Below are 15773 nucleotides of genomic sequence, written 5' to 3'. Positions count from 1 at the left end.
ATAAAACCTTCGAACATTATATAATTAATTATTGTTAGAGATATATTTTTATATGTATTTTACATTGGTTTGACTTCTAATTTTTATTAATTGTTAAAATGCATTGTCGAGTTCTTAATATAATTGCATTTAATGAAATATGCAGATATACTACATTATAAGTATAAAATAACAATAATAAATTATAAATATGTTATTTTAATTAAATTTTCGTTCACTCAATTCTCTTTCTATCACACTATAGAATAAAATAAAAAAATATTTAATTTGAAACTAATATTTTAATTATTCTTATGTATGCTTTCTAAATTTAATGGAAAGATTTTTTAAGATCTTTTTCTCAAAATATCTCTAGAATTCTAATTTTCTTAATAAGCAATACGCTAATTAAGTCAAGTATACAGCCAGCCACCTCTCGCATCGATATAATTAAATCAGGCTTCAAATAATTTAGCGTGAATTCGCTGTCTCTTGTTTGCGCATCATAATAAAACGACTGTGTGTATTTACGTAAACGTGCACACGGCTGCACACGACTGCATACGGCATGCAAGAACTCTCGCATCCATTATTCCCACATGTATCATGTATGTACTGATGCGCCAAACGCGCGGCATCGAGAGGCCATTGAAAAGATGGCATAAAAAACCGTTCCCGTCGTGAAAGCATAGAAAATACGACGAAAAGGCGAAACGATGCGGCTTGTTTACAAACCATGATTCCAATTCCCGTAACAGTTCGGAGGGGTGCGCTCATCGATTTTGAAAAAACGAGCTCTTTTCACTTCGCAAAAGTTGCTTTCCGCGTCAACAACTCGCATGTCTCGTAATCGCGACTGACGGGACGCAACCACATATGTGGATGATGACTATGTTGAAATCTCTGACAGTTGACGCGGCTTACTTCAAGTCATCCGGCAACGCGCGACGTCATCCCGATACACGCGATGTCATTCCGCGTAACGTTATTTCCGGTTTAAAATACAGTAAACCACTATTTTGTATCTTTAATAAATTCGCCGTTAAATTAATCTTTTCTCAAAAAACCTTCCGCAAAAGATTATTGTTTGTTGCATGTTAAAATGTTCAATTTAAAACATATTTAATTTTATATCATTTAAAATTAATACAGTGTTATTGAAAAAAAATTAAAGCTTTTAGTCATATAAAAGTCTAATTTATTATCTCAATACTTATATTTTTATTTTAAAAAAGTCATGTTGAGCACTAACGAGCAATATAGCACGAGAAGATAGCACAAAGTTACTATCTTCTGTTGTAGTCGGTTTTTTTTTATTAATTCTGCATATATTTCAAAGATTCTTTGATAATCTTAAATACAAGAGACTGAGAAAAGGTCAACAGAAAAGCACATTTAAGATCAAGAAAGGAAAAAGATTTTGAAAAATTTTTGACATAAGTGTAGCTCATGCATGATATTATGCATTGTGGCACAAACGCAGTGTCACGTTTCTCCGAGTTCTGCAATTTCCGCGTAAAATTGTGAAAATTTACGTAACGGGTGTCGACTTTCTTTTGACATGACTAAGTCAGTTCTGTCTACGCTTTGAGTAAAACCAAGTAGATATTTTCGGTGCCTGAGGCGACATAAATAATGGCGTCTCTGTGACATAACACTCCTTCTGATCCGATATTAAAAATATCTCTTTCCCAGTAAAATGGAGAAATAATACGTACAAAGTAGATTAAATGGCGCGTAATATTCTTCCACATATTTGCATTAAAAACTCATGTCCATAAAAATGTACATAAAGATCACGATAAGTAATACATTTATACGTGAACTTTAAATAAACGGTACGTTATAAAGATTTTTCACTTGAAACATAAATACTGGGAAAAACTTTATTTATAGTTCTATGCAATATAAAATAGTATCTCACTATTATAAAATATTAAGTACTAAACGTCGTGAAAGATTATAATAAAATAATCTCAGAATTTTCCCCTGGGTTTATCAATTTCTGATTAAAAAAAGAGAATAATCATAAATATATTATTCAAAAAATTTATCGGTCAGCGAATAAGAATCAAAGGCATATTTGTCAGTCAACAAGTTTCTAAAGCTGACATCTCGAAATGCAAATTTCTAAAAATTTATGCGCGATGCAAAATCATCTATTTTCTTTTTGCTAGGGCGAAATTGGGCCCAAAACAATATCCGGAGCTCCCAGAAGCACCAGAAGATGGGCAAGCCTGAGGCAACACGTGAGCAGCAGCAATGATGGTGGTAAACCGCGCGTTGAGTTGTTGTTCGATACGCAGAGTTCTAAACCCTCCACCCCGTCCTCGCAACCGCATACACCGAATACGCCGAAAACACCACATACCCCGCCCATTAAGAAGTCCAATTGGGAGGTCATCGAGCACTTTACTGGCGCGCCGCGTCCGTCCATCATTACGGTGAGTCATCGTGCTTTACTAAAAGCTCTCTTTTTACTAAGTATGAGTAAGAGAATATAAATGTATTGCAAAAAGTAATTATACTAAAAAAGTCCATGAAATAATAAAAATCTTATTCTTTAGAGATTTCAAGTAAAAAAAAATTATACAATATCCTAAAAATGGAGAATGTACTTTTAATGTTAAAAACATAAAAAAAATATATATTTTAATTTTAATTGGCAAATTAATTCTTTTTTAAATTACAAATAAACAAATTAAAATAAAATTGAATATTATAATAAATTGTTCTATCTCTTTTAATAATTATAATATGAACTACATTTCTTAAAAAGCAGCTTGATTTGTAAAAAAAGATAAATGACCAGATAAAATTAATTTAAATATTACATTATAACTTCGTACCTTGTATTTAGTATGATTGAACGGCAAATAGCGTTAATTAATGTTTCTCAATTGATCAAGCAATCATCAAACAAATATTTAAAATTATAAAAATTATAGCCTATATTAAAAAAAAAAAACTGTTTAATTTGTCAGAAAAAATAAATGATTGGGTGGAATTAATTTAAATATTATATTACAGCTTCGTGCTTCGTGTGTTTAATATAATTGAAGAGTAAATACCTCACTGAGCTAATTAATTTTCTTCAATTCATCGAACAATTGTCAAACAAATATTTCTAATTAATAAGGAATAATAGCTCATGGCTTATTTTAATGCCATATTATTGGCATTTATATATAATACAAATATTTACTAAATCTTATTCGCTATCACAATGTTTTTTCGAAAGATTATATATTTAAATCTATAGAAAAATTATTAAAAATTTTTTCTATGTTTTTATAAAAAATTTTAAAAATATTTTTCTACATATATTAATTTTCCCATAAAAATTATTATCAATTTTAATAAATGTTTCAAGTATACACAATTTTCGTACAAACTTTTACAATGTTAATAACTATGTATTGGATGACAAAGTAGGTATAGAGTTATTAAAACCCTGATAATCTCAAAAGAATCCTTCGACGAGTTTTATCATTATCCGCGAACATTAAAAAGCTTTATCTCGGAGAACATGTTTCCTCGTTATCGAACGTTCGGGTAAAATTTCGAGTATCTCTGGGAAAAAGAATACTTTATTAACGATGCGCGCGCGCGTGACCGTATGAGCGATGAGCTTGGTTCGGTATTTCCGCTGCACACGCATCACGTTTCTCTATTACCACGGTGGAGTCTCTATCAGAAGGAATCGCTGAACAAAAAGAAGAAACGAGAAACGGTGCGGAAAGGCGAAACCACTTTGTCAGATCCTTTTCCCTTTGATACGTCTGCTCAATTTTCAAGATGGAGGCGCGACGCCGTGCATTACATGATACGCGATGCTCTGATATTGGACTTCACCAATAAATAATGAAACCGGTTTCATCGATAATCGATATGTTCAATCGTTTGATTATTCGGCCGCTTTTTACTCCCCTTTTGCCGTATTGAGTTTACGGACTAAATTTTTATTATACATCGTATCGAAAATTTGCCGAATTGTTGACTGTATTACCTTCATCAAGATTAATATTGCCGTTTTATATGATAAACGAACGAAATATCAAATTAAGTTTTATCGGTACAAAAATTACACAAATACGTTACAACGTTGCAAAAATATGGAGATGAAGAAGCAGGGTGAACAAACAAACGGTAATAATTTTCTATCGGCAGCAGCGTAACATTTCGTATGCATTTTGTGCATTCGATGATCCCTCTCGGAATGAACGGAATTATCGTTACGGAAACTACGCGCGGTCGGCGTACAAACAATAGCACGGGGTTCGGCAACGATTATCGTATTACAGGTAAACACGCTTGCCGACTACCGTGTGTGCCTTTTGTTGAATCACATTTATGCACCGTGCTGTTTGAGCGATGAATTGCTGCGCAGCGATACTACAGGGTGTCGTGAGATTAACTGAATTATGAACACGCTGTTTCCGATAAAAAATTTTAAATCATTCTTCACAAATCGTCAAACATTTACAATATTTTGTAATTAAAAGATTCTGAAATCAGCATTTATATTAAAATCTTTTTAAAACTGAATGACAAAGACTGCATTATTACTTATTTCCGGCTGCGAAATTTAATTTCTACACAGAGAAAATTTTATATCAAAAATTACTATAATATGGCAGTAGCTGCGGACCATCAAGGAATTATAAGTTTAAGTGCTACAGCCATTATTTTAAAAACAATAAAACAACTTTTTATGCTTTTTTTATGGTACAAATTTTTGTTACAAAGCTAAAACTTGCCGATTAAAAGTTAGTATTGCAAAGAAAAATAAAAAATATAATTGTCTACTTCCTGTTGTTTACAAGACACTCGGTATATCTCGATTGCTCGTGTTTATAGGTGGCCAGAGGGTCAGAGGTCGGTATGGCACCAACGACCGGAAGGGAGTCCATAACGGAAACTACAGCGAACGCGGGAATCACGCAACGCACACGGAAATGCGCTCTGAGCAGATTCCTGAGCTCGTTATGCGGCTCTCATCGCTTCAAGAATCTGCAGGTAAGACGCGTACTTTTTACGTGGCGCGCGTTCGCCTTTTTCCTTTCATTTATTTTTCCTCTTTCCATAATTACTCGGAATATATTTTTTACTCTTAACAAGAGTGCCGCATAATTGCACCGAGTGCAATCGGCATATCTAATAAATATTAGATAAATTCAACATGAACGTAGATTTGCGTCAAAGTAGAAACGATTAGACGTTCTCCGCCATCGTGTCTGACCACGCGTCGGTTAATCTACTACCTATGTATACTATCTACCTGTCTCCACTGCGATAGCTCTACTGCAAATGCCGGAGTATAAGCGGCAAATTGGATTAGTCTGAAGTTAAATATGGCATATCAACGTTGGAGAAAGCGCACTGTAATTAGAATTTGCTGAATTTAAATTGTGACAATTTGCTCAATATAACTCGTACTGATAACAATTATTAAGTTTCTTTCGAGTTAGCTATGTGAAATTGTTAATTATGTTAGTAATATTATTGTGCATTCAAAAGTTATATATTTCTAATAACAATATATAGTTTTGAATCATTAAAAATTTGTCGAGATAAGCTGATTGTGATGATAATTGAAGTACAGAAAGTTTATCTTGTCAATAGTTATCTTTCCGATAAGTATTTTGATACTTGAAGCTTATAATAAATCTTCTACGATTTATAAAAAAAATTACAAAACTATCTTCAGCAAACGCGATTGCTTTAATGATGAGATAAACTCAGAAAAACTAGTAAATCAAATATTTATCTTCCTTAGCAATCAATTTAATTTTCCATCTCATTAAATAAAAATTTTCGAAAAACTTGACGCTAACAACTTCGATATCATCTCGGCGATGTCTTAAGTCAACGTCGGTGACATTCCCAACTCTTGTCATGCAAATCAACGACGTTATCGAAGATTAATCTGAGTTCGTCGTGCGGAGGCACGCGTGAACAAGGGAGGCGCATTGGCGCCGTCGATTGACGTGAGCCGTGCTGCGTAGGAGTAGTAATACGCGTCAGAGTTCGCGAACTCGGTCAGGCGAGGAAGAGAAAAACAGAGAAAAACCAAGATAAAAGAGAAAAAGAGAAGAGGAAGAAAAAAGAAAGAAATCGAGGATGTAAAACTGCGCAACAAGTTTCGACGGTCGGTGCCCGGAAATTCGTATCGCATAATAAAGCTCGCGCGTCCAGATTCGTGATAGTTTCGAGCCGAAAACTTTTCAGGCAATATTCCTCCCTCCCTTCTTCGATCGTGGCACGAATCTAACGCAAATTGTCCCCCTCTCTCTCTTCATATCCGTGAACATGTCTCGAACACGTCGCGTGTTCACTGTGTTTTGCGGTTGTATCATCGATTCTGTTCTATGTGAAATAGAACGCGCCTGGCGAAGATACAACGTGATGTCCGTGAAGCTGCGAAATCCATTCGTAGCATAAACGACGCGGTTAAACGCGTTAGCCGACCCTTTACCATCTGTAGGGTACAAACGGAAATATATTGAAACGTCTCGCCCGTCAAATGCAGCGCACGCTTCAACAGGAACTTTGGTATATGGAAATATTACGAAGCTATTTTAGAAATATGCGAATAATACGAGTCGAGAATATTCATCGCGTTTACTTTGTATCAGAGCAATGTGATCTGTAAATTTAACCTAGTCGTATTACGGCTACTATATGGAGAATTTCTCTCTCTCTCTCTTTCTCAGTAAATATTATACTTCTAATATTACTGATTATAAAATATTATATAATAAAATTAAAAAATAAAAAATCTAAAATAAGATATTTTTGACGTTACATGTTTTTAACGTATTGGTTATTAAAAAGCGCTGGTTAAAACTTCGGATATTTCTAAAAGAAAAAAAACTAGAGCGTGTTAACTCAGTCGCTCGACTGCACAGCTCTTCAAGAACAAGGCGTTTTCTACGTTGCATCGTAAGTAAAGCTGAAATGTCTGGAGAACTTAACGATCAGTTTTCTAGTAAAGAAAAACGACACTCAGCCATTTATCCAACGAAGAGGTCTCCTGCACTGCCATCAAAAGTTTCATACATAGGAAATACATTAGATACGTATTTCCTTCCGCAATTTCTCTCCGAGCATAAATTTGTTATTCATTCTCATCAACGGCGTTGAGCTGTTAATTTTCATCATAAATCTTCCCTTATTCATTTCTTCTCGAGCAACGTGCAGACTGAATTTATAACGAAACAAGAAACTTGACTGCCAACATTAATAACGTCAATCCCGAATCTCTGGAACCCGAATTTCGTAAAGCAAACTTACTGACGACGACTGGGAATTGAGCAACCAGGTCATTGAAATTAACCTCGGGTCAAAACTCTTATTCATTAACCACTAAGACTCTCGTGTACTCATTTTATTCCGAGCAGTAGCTTAAGTAAATATTCAAAACTTTCCTTATCTATTGCCCTCAATTGATAAACATTACATCATTATACAGAAATTATGTTTTGTCTTCTTCGAAAGACTGATGTCTTGTATAACATATAAAGTTGATATTTTCTACAGTGTAACTTGTATAGATATGTTTCTCTTATAACAATAAAAATGTTGATATTTTTAATACTAAAAATCTGCTATGATCTGAACAGCAGATTAATAATGCAAAATACGAAGATAAGTAAAAAATAAAGAAACATTTAAAGAATCAAACCTTTTAAAAAAATTCTTTTACTTTTTTACTTTCTCTCATATAATAATATTAATCAATAAATTTAGTAATTAGTATTAATAATAATAATCATTAAAGGTTAAAATTTGATTAATTAAATGTGAAGTTAATATAAAGATTTGGAAATTGCGAGTTACACTGCGATTAAAGTGGATGTTGCAAAAATAGCCGTAAGTATCAGTTTACGAATCGATGTAAATTTCCAGATTTCACGTATTACACGTGGAAATTCAAAAGTGGCGATCCGTGGATTCAAAAATTGGTCGGTGATTGTCATGAAAACGTGACGAGATAACAGGAAAACGATGCGCAATATTCTTCCGACGAATCCCGAGAGAAACGACTTATATTGTCTGGTCACGTAGACCGGAAACCGGAGGCCGGAGAGAGTGCGGGGAAACCCATGGGCACCTTTCGCACGACACGCGTCAATTTGATTGCATTCGCACGAGCGATATTCCCGCCGGCGATGCGTCGCGACGCCTTCGACGCAACAGTTCTGATTCGTCCTCATTTTCCGTTCGAACGGGCGGACTGAAGGGAATCCCGTCATTCTAACGCTGGCATATACTGTCATATATTCGATAAAATGGATGTCCTTATCGACATGTTAAAGCAAACGCCGAACTGCGATAATAACAGATGGTATCGCGTTATATTCTATTGTGAATAGAGTAACTGAAATACATTTATTCGAATCATTTATGTTGAAAATTTATTATAAAATGTTCAATATCGGATGGTTTTTTTCAAACAATGTCAGAAATGTTATTCGCGAATATTATGACTTATTTAGAGAGACTCGACTTTTCATGATTAAAAATACTGGAATATCAACGCGCGATTTGTAAATTATAAATCTTAATTTCAAAATTGGATTTTCACAAAATAATTTTTATGAGATCAGAAATAGTTTTAAATTATTTAAAAAATAATATTTTAATAGAAAATAAAATATATAACAGAAGTGCTAAATACAACATTGCAGTAAGCTGAATGTCTGTAATATTATTCAAATGTAGAAGAGAAAATATTTCTTCAAAGAGCAGCTGTGCGGTACAAATGTATGCAAATGAAGAAAATTTTCAACAAAATTATGCATAGCGTCTGGGAATATTTCGTCACATGTGCGTAATTATTCATATTTCATCGTATGATAGAGGTTAATTATTCTCCTTTCTTTTCCAACAGTAGATGAAATGCAACAACATTATGTTCAATTACTACCTCATTGATCTTTTATTGCGAGCATTAATTGTGTAAGAAAATTCATGAGATAAAATTGACGCTTGCTGACTTGCAACAATTTGAAAAATTTTATCCACATATTAAGTTAATTATCCACACATAGTTTTAGACTTGAAACAAATTTTTAGATTTCTAACAATAAGTATACATGAAAGTATACGCCGCTATGTTCGAAAATATATCACGCCAATCTATGAAAATATAAAATATTTGTGTCTTAAGCTATTTCTATTGTAGCATCTCTTACATCATTATTCAAGGCAAAGGACGATATTTAATTTTCCTATACGAGACTTTCCTTCTCGACCTTTCTTGCTTCCGACGAAGGAAACTCTGAAATTACAGCGCGGGCAAATACAGCTTGCGAAGCGACTTAAATAAAATTTATTTTGGCCGTACAACCCGACAGGCTTAATCCGTCCAATATTTGTCATTCCGTCGCGATCGTTCCCGGCTTACAATCGCAGCCGCAGAATGCACAGCTCGTGAATCGCGGTGAAATTGCGCCGAGATGGTAGTCGACGCTCGATTACCCGGAAGTCTCGACAGATGTAAGCGGAGCAAAGCGAAGGAAAGAAACACGACAGAATAAGGAAATTTTCAAAAAGACGAGAAAGAAAAGAAAGTGGCTCTCTGGGAATTTGTTCCTCGTATCGTCTGATCGTTTGGCTTATTTTCGGTTCGATAAAGTCTGCAAACTTTATGACACCTTTCTTCCGACCTGGATAGGATCATTTTTCAACGACATCATAAGAAGGCCGCAGGATTCGAAGTACTCCACGTGTATAAACGTGCGAACGAGATATCGAAAGTTGAACGTGGTGCATCGCAATTTATATCCGCGATTTACGTCACGAATTTCCGCAAAGCGCCCTTCCTTTGAGAATAGAATAGATTATACATTACGCTCATGCGAGAGAAATATTGAGATCCTCTCTGAAAACGGAATGAAGATAGCAGAGAGCTTGGACACGGTTATTTTGACGTCGTTGTAATTTATATCGATATTGTATTAAATTATCGGATCATGAAATATTTTAAATATTTTTGAACAATAAGATTGTCGCAATACATAATAATAATCGCGTATAATAAGCAATATATTTGCAAAACACATTCGTTCGAAAATTGCTCGCTAAAATTGCGAAATGCCAGTATCGGAAAGAAATGAACATAGAGAATGCGATTTTCAAGCGTATCCGCGATGTCGCTCTGGGAACGATTGTTCGCGTGCGTTTCACGGCACGGTTGGAGATTAAAATATTAAACGAGTGCAATAATAAAAAAAAAAGTAGCGCTCTTTGTCAATTTGCTATGACCACTGATAACTCTCACCAACGGACTTTCCGATTGCAGCCAATGACAGTAATTCCATTCGGCACACGATAAGATCTCTCCTCTCTGTGCCAATCATATAGATACCAGCGGAAGAAAAATCGAGCTGCAACTATCTATCGATTGAACAAACTGCGACCGTCATCTATCAGGGGCTACTCTCTCTCGGTCTTTTTCTCCGTGCCTCTGTCGAATTGAATTTAATCAAACCGAATTTTTGCACTCGCCATTCAAAAGCCAACCGAAATTCGCTTAACGGACAAAAATGTTTCGCCATGTGTATCGCAATGCCGTAAATATCGCAATCATGTGATATATTTAGAGCGAGAGAAAAAAAACAGTTAACGAATAAACAAGATGAAATATTTGAAGGATGACAGGAGGCATTTTGATTTTTCTAGAATAATTTTAGGATAAAGCATGATTGCTAAATAATCGGTAATAATTGATATACGTTTAAATATAGTTTTGGATAAAAGAAAAAATATATATTTATAACGAAATTGCAAACTATTGACAAAACAGAGCAAGAAGAGAGTCTAAAATAATTCTATTGCATTTTTTGGAGACAAGATAAAAATGATAAAACTGTAAAAAATTTCAATTATAATATAATAATGCTAATAAATAATTTTAAAAAGTATAGAAAATTAAAGAATTTAAAATTAACATAGTTCATGCTCGTGAAATTGTTTTTTCTTTTTTTTAACAAAAAAAAAACGATATTATCGAAGTATTGCCTAGAGAGAATATAATGCATCTTTCGAATGCACCGCTGCATTGCAGGGAGATAAATCAGGAATATAGGAAGGCATACAGAGTCTACAAGAGTACATGAAAATAAAATCCAATCGCTCCTGGTTCCCCTTTCCCGCTTCACATTGTTTGACTCAGATTCGATCAGGTTCCATTTTTGGTATACACGGTCTGCGACTATTCGTAAATAGCGAACGATTCGTGGTATATATAAATTGCTACAACTGCACCGGGTGACGGTGGCACGCCACGTAAAATCTAACGCTACAGTAATGTAATATGTCTGCGGGCAAGTCTCTGTAAACAGATACTCTTGTGATGATACAAATTCCAGATCGCTTCCCGATCTTCTGGAATTTCCCGTATCATTCGGTATCCGGTTTTTCCCCGTATATTCGCATAACAATGATCAACACATGAAATATATGTATATTATTATTTCAGCACACGTTTACATCATTATTATATGCACTACGTCTTTGTTCCGTATCTTGCTATTTAATTAAATTTTGTTTATGGATGCTTATATGTGAATATATATTCGTATATTATTATTATATAGCAAAGGGGAAAATATTGCATATATGCAATTCCACTGTCTGTGCAATACTCATATTTCGCATATCACAAAATATGTCACAAGTATCAAATTATAAAAACGCGTTGTAAACATACGTTTCTCCGTTTATTAAAGTTACATATTTAAACGTACAATCATATTTCTGCCAAATTCATACTAGAGTAAAACATGAACTCATTATAAAATGCACTGTAAGCAAATCTGATTAATATTATGTATAAATCTGGTTATATACGGGTCGCAAGACACTGTAATATTTTCCAAAAAAATTGCTCATGGTTGCATAGTTTGTGTGTTCTCTAAAAATATCTACTTCAAAAAAACTTCTCGAAAATAACGTAGCGCAAAAAAACTCGCAGTTTTCGAACAATTATCGCGGTTTGATTTTATCCATATACATTCGCGCAATGCAATTACGGAGGCGACCGAGACAATAGGAAACACTTTAGTATCGCGAATGGTTTTCATTTCTGGATAAATACGAAAGACCAATCGATAACGTTGAACGGCATAACAATTAACTTTCCACGGCGTTTTGTGATATGCATACATTTTTCAATCGAGTAGCACGACTCTGATAAATACAATAGGCGCACTGTACGTGACTGTATATACCCATCGATACATAGTGCAATGAATATTTCATCGAATATTTCACTAACGGTTACTAACTGTTTCAGGCAATTGCCATATCGCTTTTGCTGAATGTGTTATCTTACATGTACAAGGCATATTATACTTCCCATATTTCTTTTTATCTATGGATTTTTTTTATCAAAAAACTTGACCAAATATTTTTTTTGTTTTACTTTTTACGCAATTGTAACAATTGTTTTATTATTTATAAAAATAAGATTAAAATTTGGTTAAAATAAAATCTAAGTAAAATTAAATAATGTATCAGTAATATATATAAACGACTCAAGAGCCATCGCTGGTGGTCGGTGCGAAATAAATTTTATTTTCATATAGGAATTATTTGTCTACGAAGAGACATTAAAATGTGCATCGATTAATTTTCATACATTCTAAGTATCTCAATTTGAGATCGGTGTACATTTTAATGTTTCTGTCGTGAACGAATAATTTCTATATAAAAATAAAATTTCGCACCGACAACCAGCGATGGCTCTTGAACCGTTTATATATACATATATTAGTGATATTTATCACATTAAGTTTCTATTTGATTATAAATTATATATTTTGTTATAATCATTATAAGGAAAAAATAATTTAAAAGTATTATTAATAACTATATTATATTATTCCGAATATTGACAAATATATTAAACTTTCAATATTAATAACGTAACATCTGTGTATTTGTATTTTTATGATAAATGTTGTACACATACTTTTTTATTTTGTGAATTTTCTTGTTCACATTTTTTCTACATGACACGACACAATGTTATTAATTTACTTTTTCCGGTGAACTTTTATTTAACACAATATGTAGCAATTTTTATTATGTTTCAGGTTGAAATGTTGTACCAGCGCTACTTCCTACGCATGAATCAAAGTAATATGACACACGTGCTCGGTCTACTGGCCGGTTTGGCGTTCGCATTGGGCCTACTACTTATTGTGAAATTAACGAGCGGCGACCTCTTCACCCTGCTACGAAGACCCGACAATCTCTCTCTCGCGATTACTCTATTAACCTGCGTCATAGTTTATGCTGGTAATTCAAACTTATCAAGTTAATTCCGCAATCCATACATTTATCGCATCAGTAAAAGTAAAATGTCAAAAGTTCATACAAATTTATCTCCCATGGAAATCACTATTTTTTACATAAATTTAAAATTTTTTAAAATACATCTAGAATTTTTTATTTCTTCGCTTTTGTTTACTAATTTTTCCATCAATTTGAAACCTTTTTAAACTACTTTTTAAATGTCGAGTTCTACCTTTAATAAAAATTCTATTAATATAAATTTATAATTATAAATGAAGAATATTTGTATATACGCTTATATTTTAATATATAAAAATTCGTAACTTTTTTGTAAACTTACGACATTCTGTCAACGAAAAACTGAATCAAAATTGACCAAAGTACCCATGAATAAACGAAATATACTTGATATATCATATCAAAAATCTATTTTCACTGTTTACACGGAGAGAATGAGAGTTTGCGCTTTCATGAAATATGCAGTCGGGACATTACTAGAATAGCTCCGAAATAGCTCTGATGTTACAAGCGCTAAAAGAGGCGCATTATATCCGGGATACAGAGAATCTCACCGCTCTCCATGAGCGAGTTTCACGAGGTTCCGCTATCAATAATGCACGAGAATATTGTCTACAAGTGCTGTTTCCTTTCGAAAGCGTTAGAATTCGCGACATAGCTTTTCACGTCACAAGAATTCACAAAGCTCATTCCTTCGTCTTTTATTTCCGGACAAGCTTTATCCGAATAATATTATATAGAGAAAAAGAATGAGAGAGATAAAGAAAGAGATAGAAGAAGAAACTTCAATTAAATTTTTATATCTAAAGCTTATTTAATGCTACATAACATCGAAACTTGAAAGACTGTGATAAATGACTCTCGGCACTTCTGCTAAAGAAAAATTAATCCTACAATCCGCCAAGAAATCTGCTATTGGAGTTTCATTCATTTATTTTAGCATACCTCGCGCAATCTAAGAATCCTGAGAACATTTCTTTAATGCATTTCTCAAACAAGTGCAACTCTAAGAACTTCAGAGACAAGGGAACAAATTTCTTTCTTCCAGTATTGGTGGCAGCAATTTCTCGACCGGGCATGAATGAGATCTGGCTGGCGGGTGTCAGCGGCGCAGTGCTGGTTACCCTGCTAGCTTTGCAAGTGACTCTAAGCTTTCACTTGGCGAGCCTGCACGAAGACCCCGAGACTAGCGACGATTCGTCATCCTCCAGGTCAAGTAATCCTCACACCGGAGGACCAGTCGCCGCCGCCTTGGCGGTCTGTTTCTTCATCTACATGGCCTACGCTCTCCTACCGATCAGACTTCGACACGCCTGCATCGCCGGAATCGTCTTCTCAGCCGCTCATCTCATCGGAGCTTTTTTGCTCTATCGGCAAGATTATCCATCGTTGCTAGCACACGTAAGTTCAAATACTTTCTTTAAGCTTTCAAAAAATATCCTTTTCTTCGAGTTTATAAAATTTAAGAGATCATTCTGATAAAATAAAATCGGAAATTGCATTTTACACAATTGATTTCGAATATATCGATTAGTTGGACGGTCTAGATCCTTATAAGGATCCTCAATCCAGATAAATTGAGGTTTTATATATATATAATGGTTTCTCAAAACTTTTAATGCCGCAATAATCTTGATGGAATTGGCAGTATAATTCAATATTGGTCATTATTAGACTGCGAAGGATCCATCCTTTAAAGTACAGAGTAACAGGTGTTTAATAATGGGAGCACTTGATAATCAAGGAGATATACGACGTGAAGTTTATCGCTTCGCTGCGAAACATGTGACAATTATAAGCTGCGGATTCACATTAATTAGTGATCAAGCTTGTATGCTACGTGTTGCGAAACAATTGGTAAAAGTAGGTTACTCGATGATATTAATTAATCAATATCACGCGGAGATATATGACAATGAGTTGCACGTTCACGTGTAATTCCGATGTATTGCCGCGTAGATCTTAATATCGATTTCCCGTCGAAATACTATTTATTACAGAATTGAAAAGCAAAACATATATCACTGTACACATAATAGTTTGTATGTCATAACTTTCGACAAGAATTATATCTCACGAAACTACGATAAAGCATTTATGTAATTAATACAAGACAAATTCACACTCAATAAATAAAAAATCCCACATAGCTTTTTATCTTTTGTAAAATTTCTTCAAAAAAATGATAAATTATTTAGAAAATGTTTCATTTTTACACTTTTGGAATTTTGACACATGTGATACTATACATGTTATCTAAAATTATATATAATTGATTAAAATACAAATTTGTAAAAATAAATTAATTTAAAATCATAAAAATAAATAACATGATAAAATATCAATCCGGAAAATAAATGTCTTATGTTTCTTAAATATTTCATATTGAAATATTTTGTGATTATCGGTGCGAGAGCGACGGTGCGAATAACAGTGCGATTATTAGCCAAACAGTCGCTGTAATCAAT

The 15773-nt window shown here is 33.9% G+C and overlaps 2 protein-coding genes across 10 annotated transcripts in view; one reads left to right on the top strand and one right to left on the bottom strand.

The window, feature by feature from the left end:
* LOC105679718 (uncharacterized) overlaps window positions 1-15773 on the bottom strand; it is a 143770-nt gene that overhangs the window by 39940 nt on the left and 88057 nt on the right. The gene's annotated exons all lie outside the window — the stretch shown is intronic.
* The window catches only part of LOC105679715 (adenylate cyclase type 6), a 94449-nt gene that overhangs the window by 26957 nt on the left and 51719 nt on the right, over window positions 1-15773 (top strand). For all 3 annotated transcript variants that reach the window (XM_067361138.1, XM_012379910.2, XM_067361139.1), the window contains exons 3-6: window positions 2157-2423; window positions 4840-4998; window positions 13086-13290; window positions 14354-14706. In XM_067361138.1, coding sequence (XP_067217239.1) covers window positions 2157-2423; window positions 4840-4998; window positions 13086-13290; window positions 14354-14706 — 984 coding nt within the window. The remainder of the gene's footprint in view (window positions 1-2156; window positions 2424-4839; window positions 4999-13085; window positions 13291-14353; window positions 14707-15773) is intronic.

The sequence above is a fragment of the Linepithema humile genome, chromosome 1 (genome assembly GCF_040581485.1).
Source record: "Linepithema humile isolate Giens D197 chromosome 1, Lhum_UNIL_v1.0, whole genome shotgun sequence".
In the NCBI taxonomy this organism is placed as follows: domain Eukaryota; kingdom Metazoa; phylum Arthropoda; class Insecta; order Hymenoptera; family Formicidae; genus Linepithema; species Linepithema humile.
Note: the sequence above shows the minus strand (reverse complement) of the source record. Positions and strands in the feature narration are given on the sequence as shown.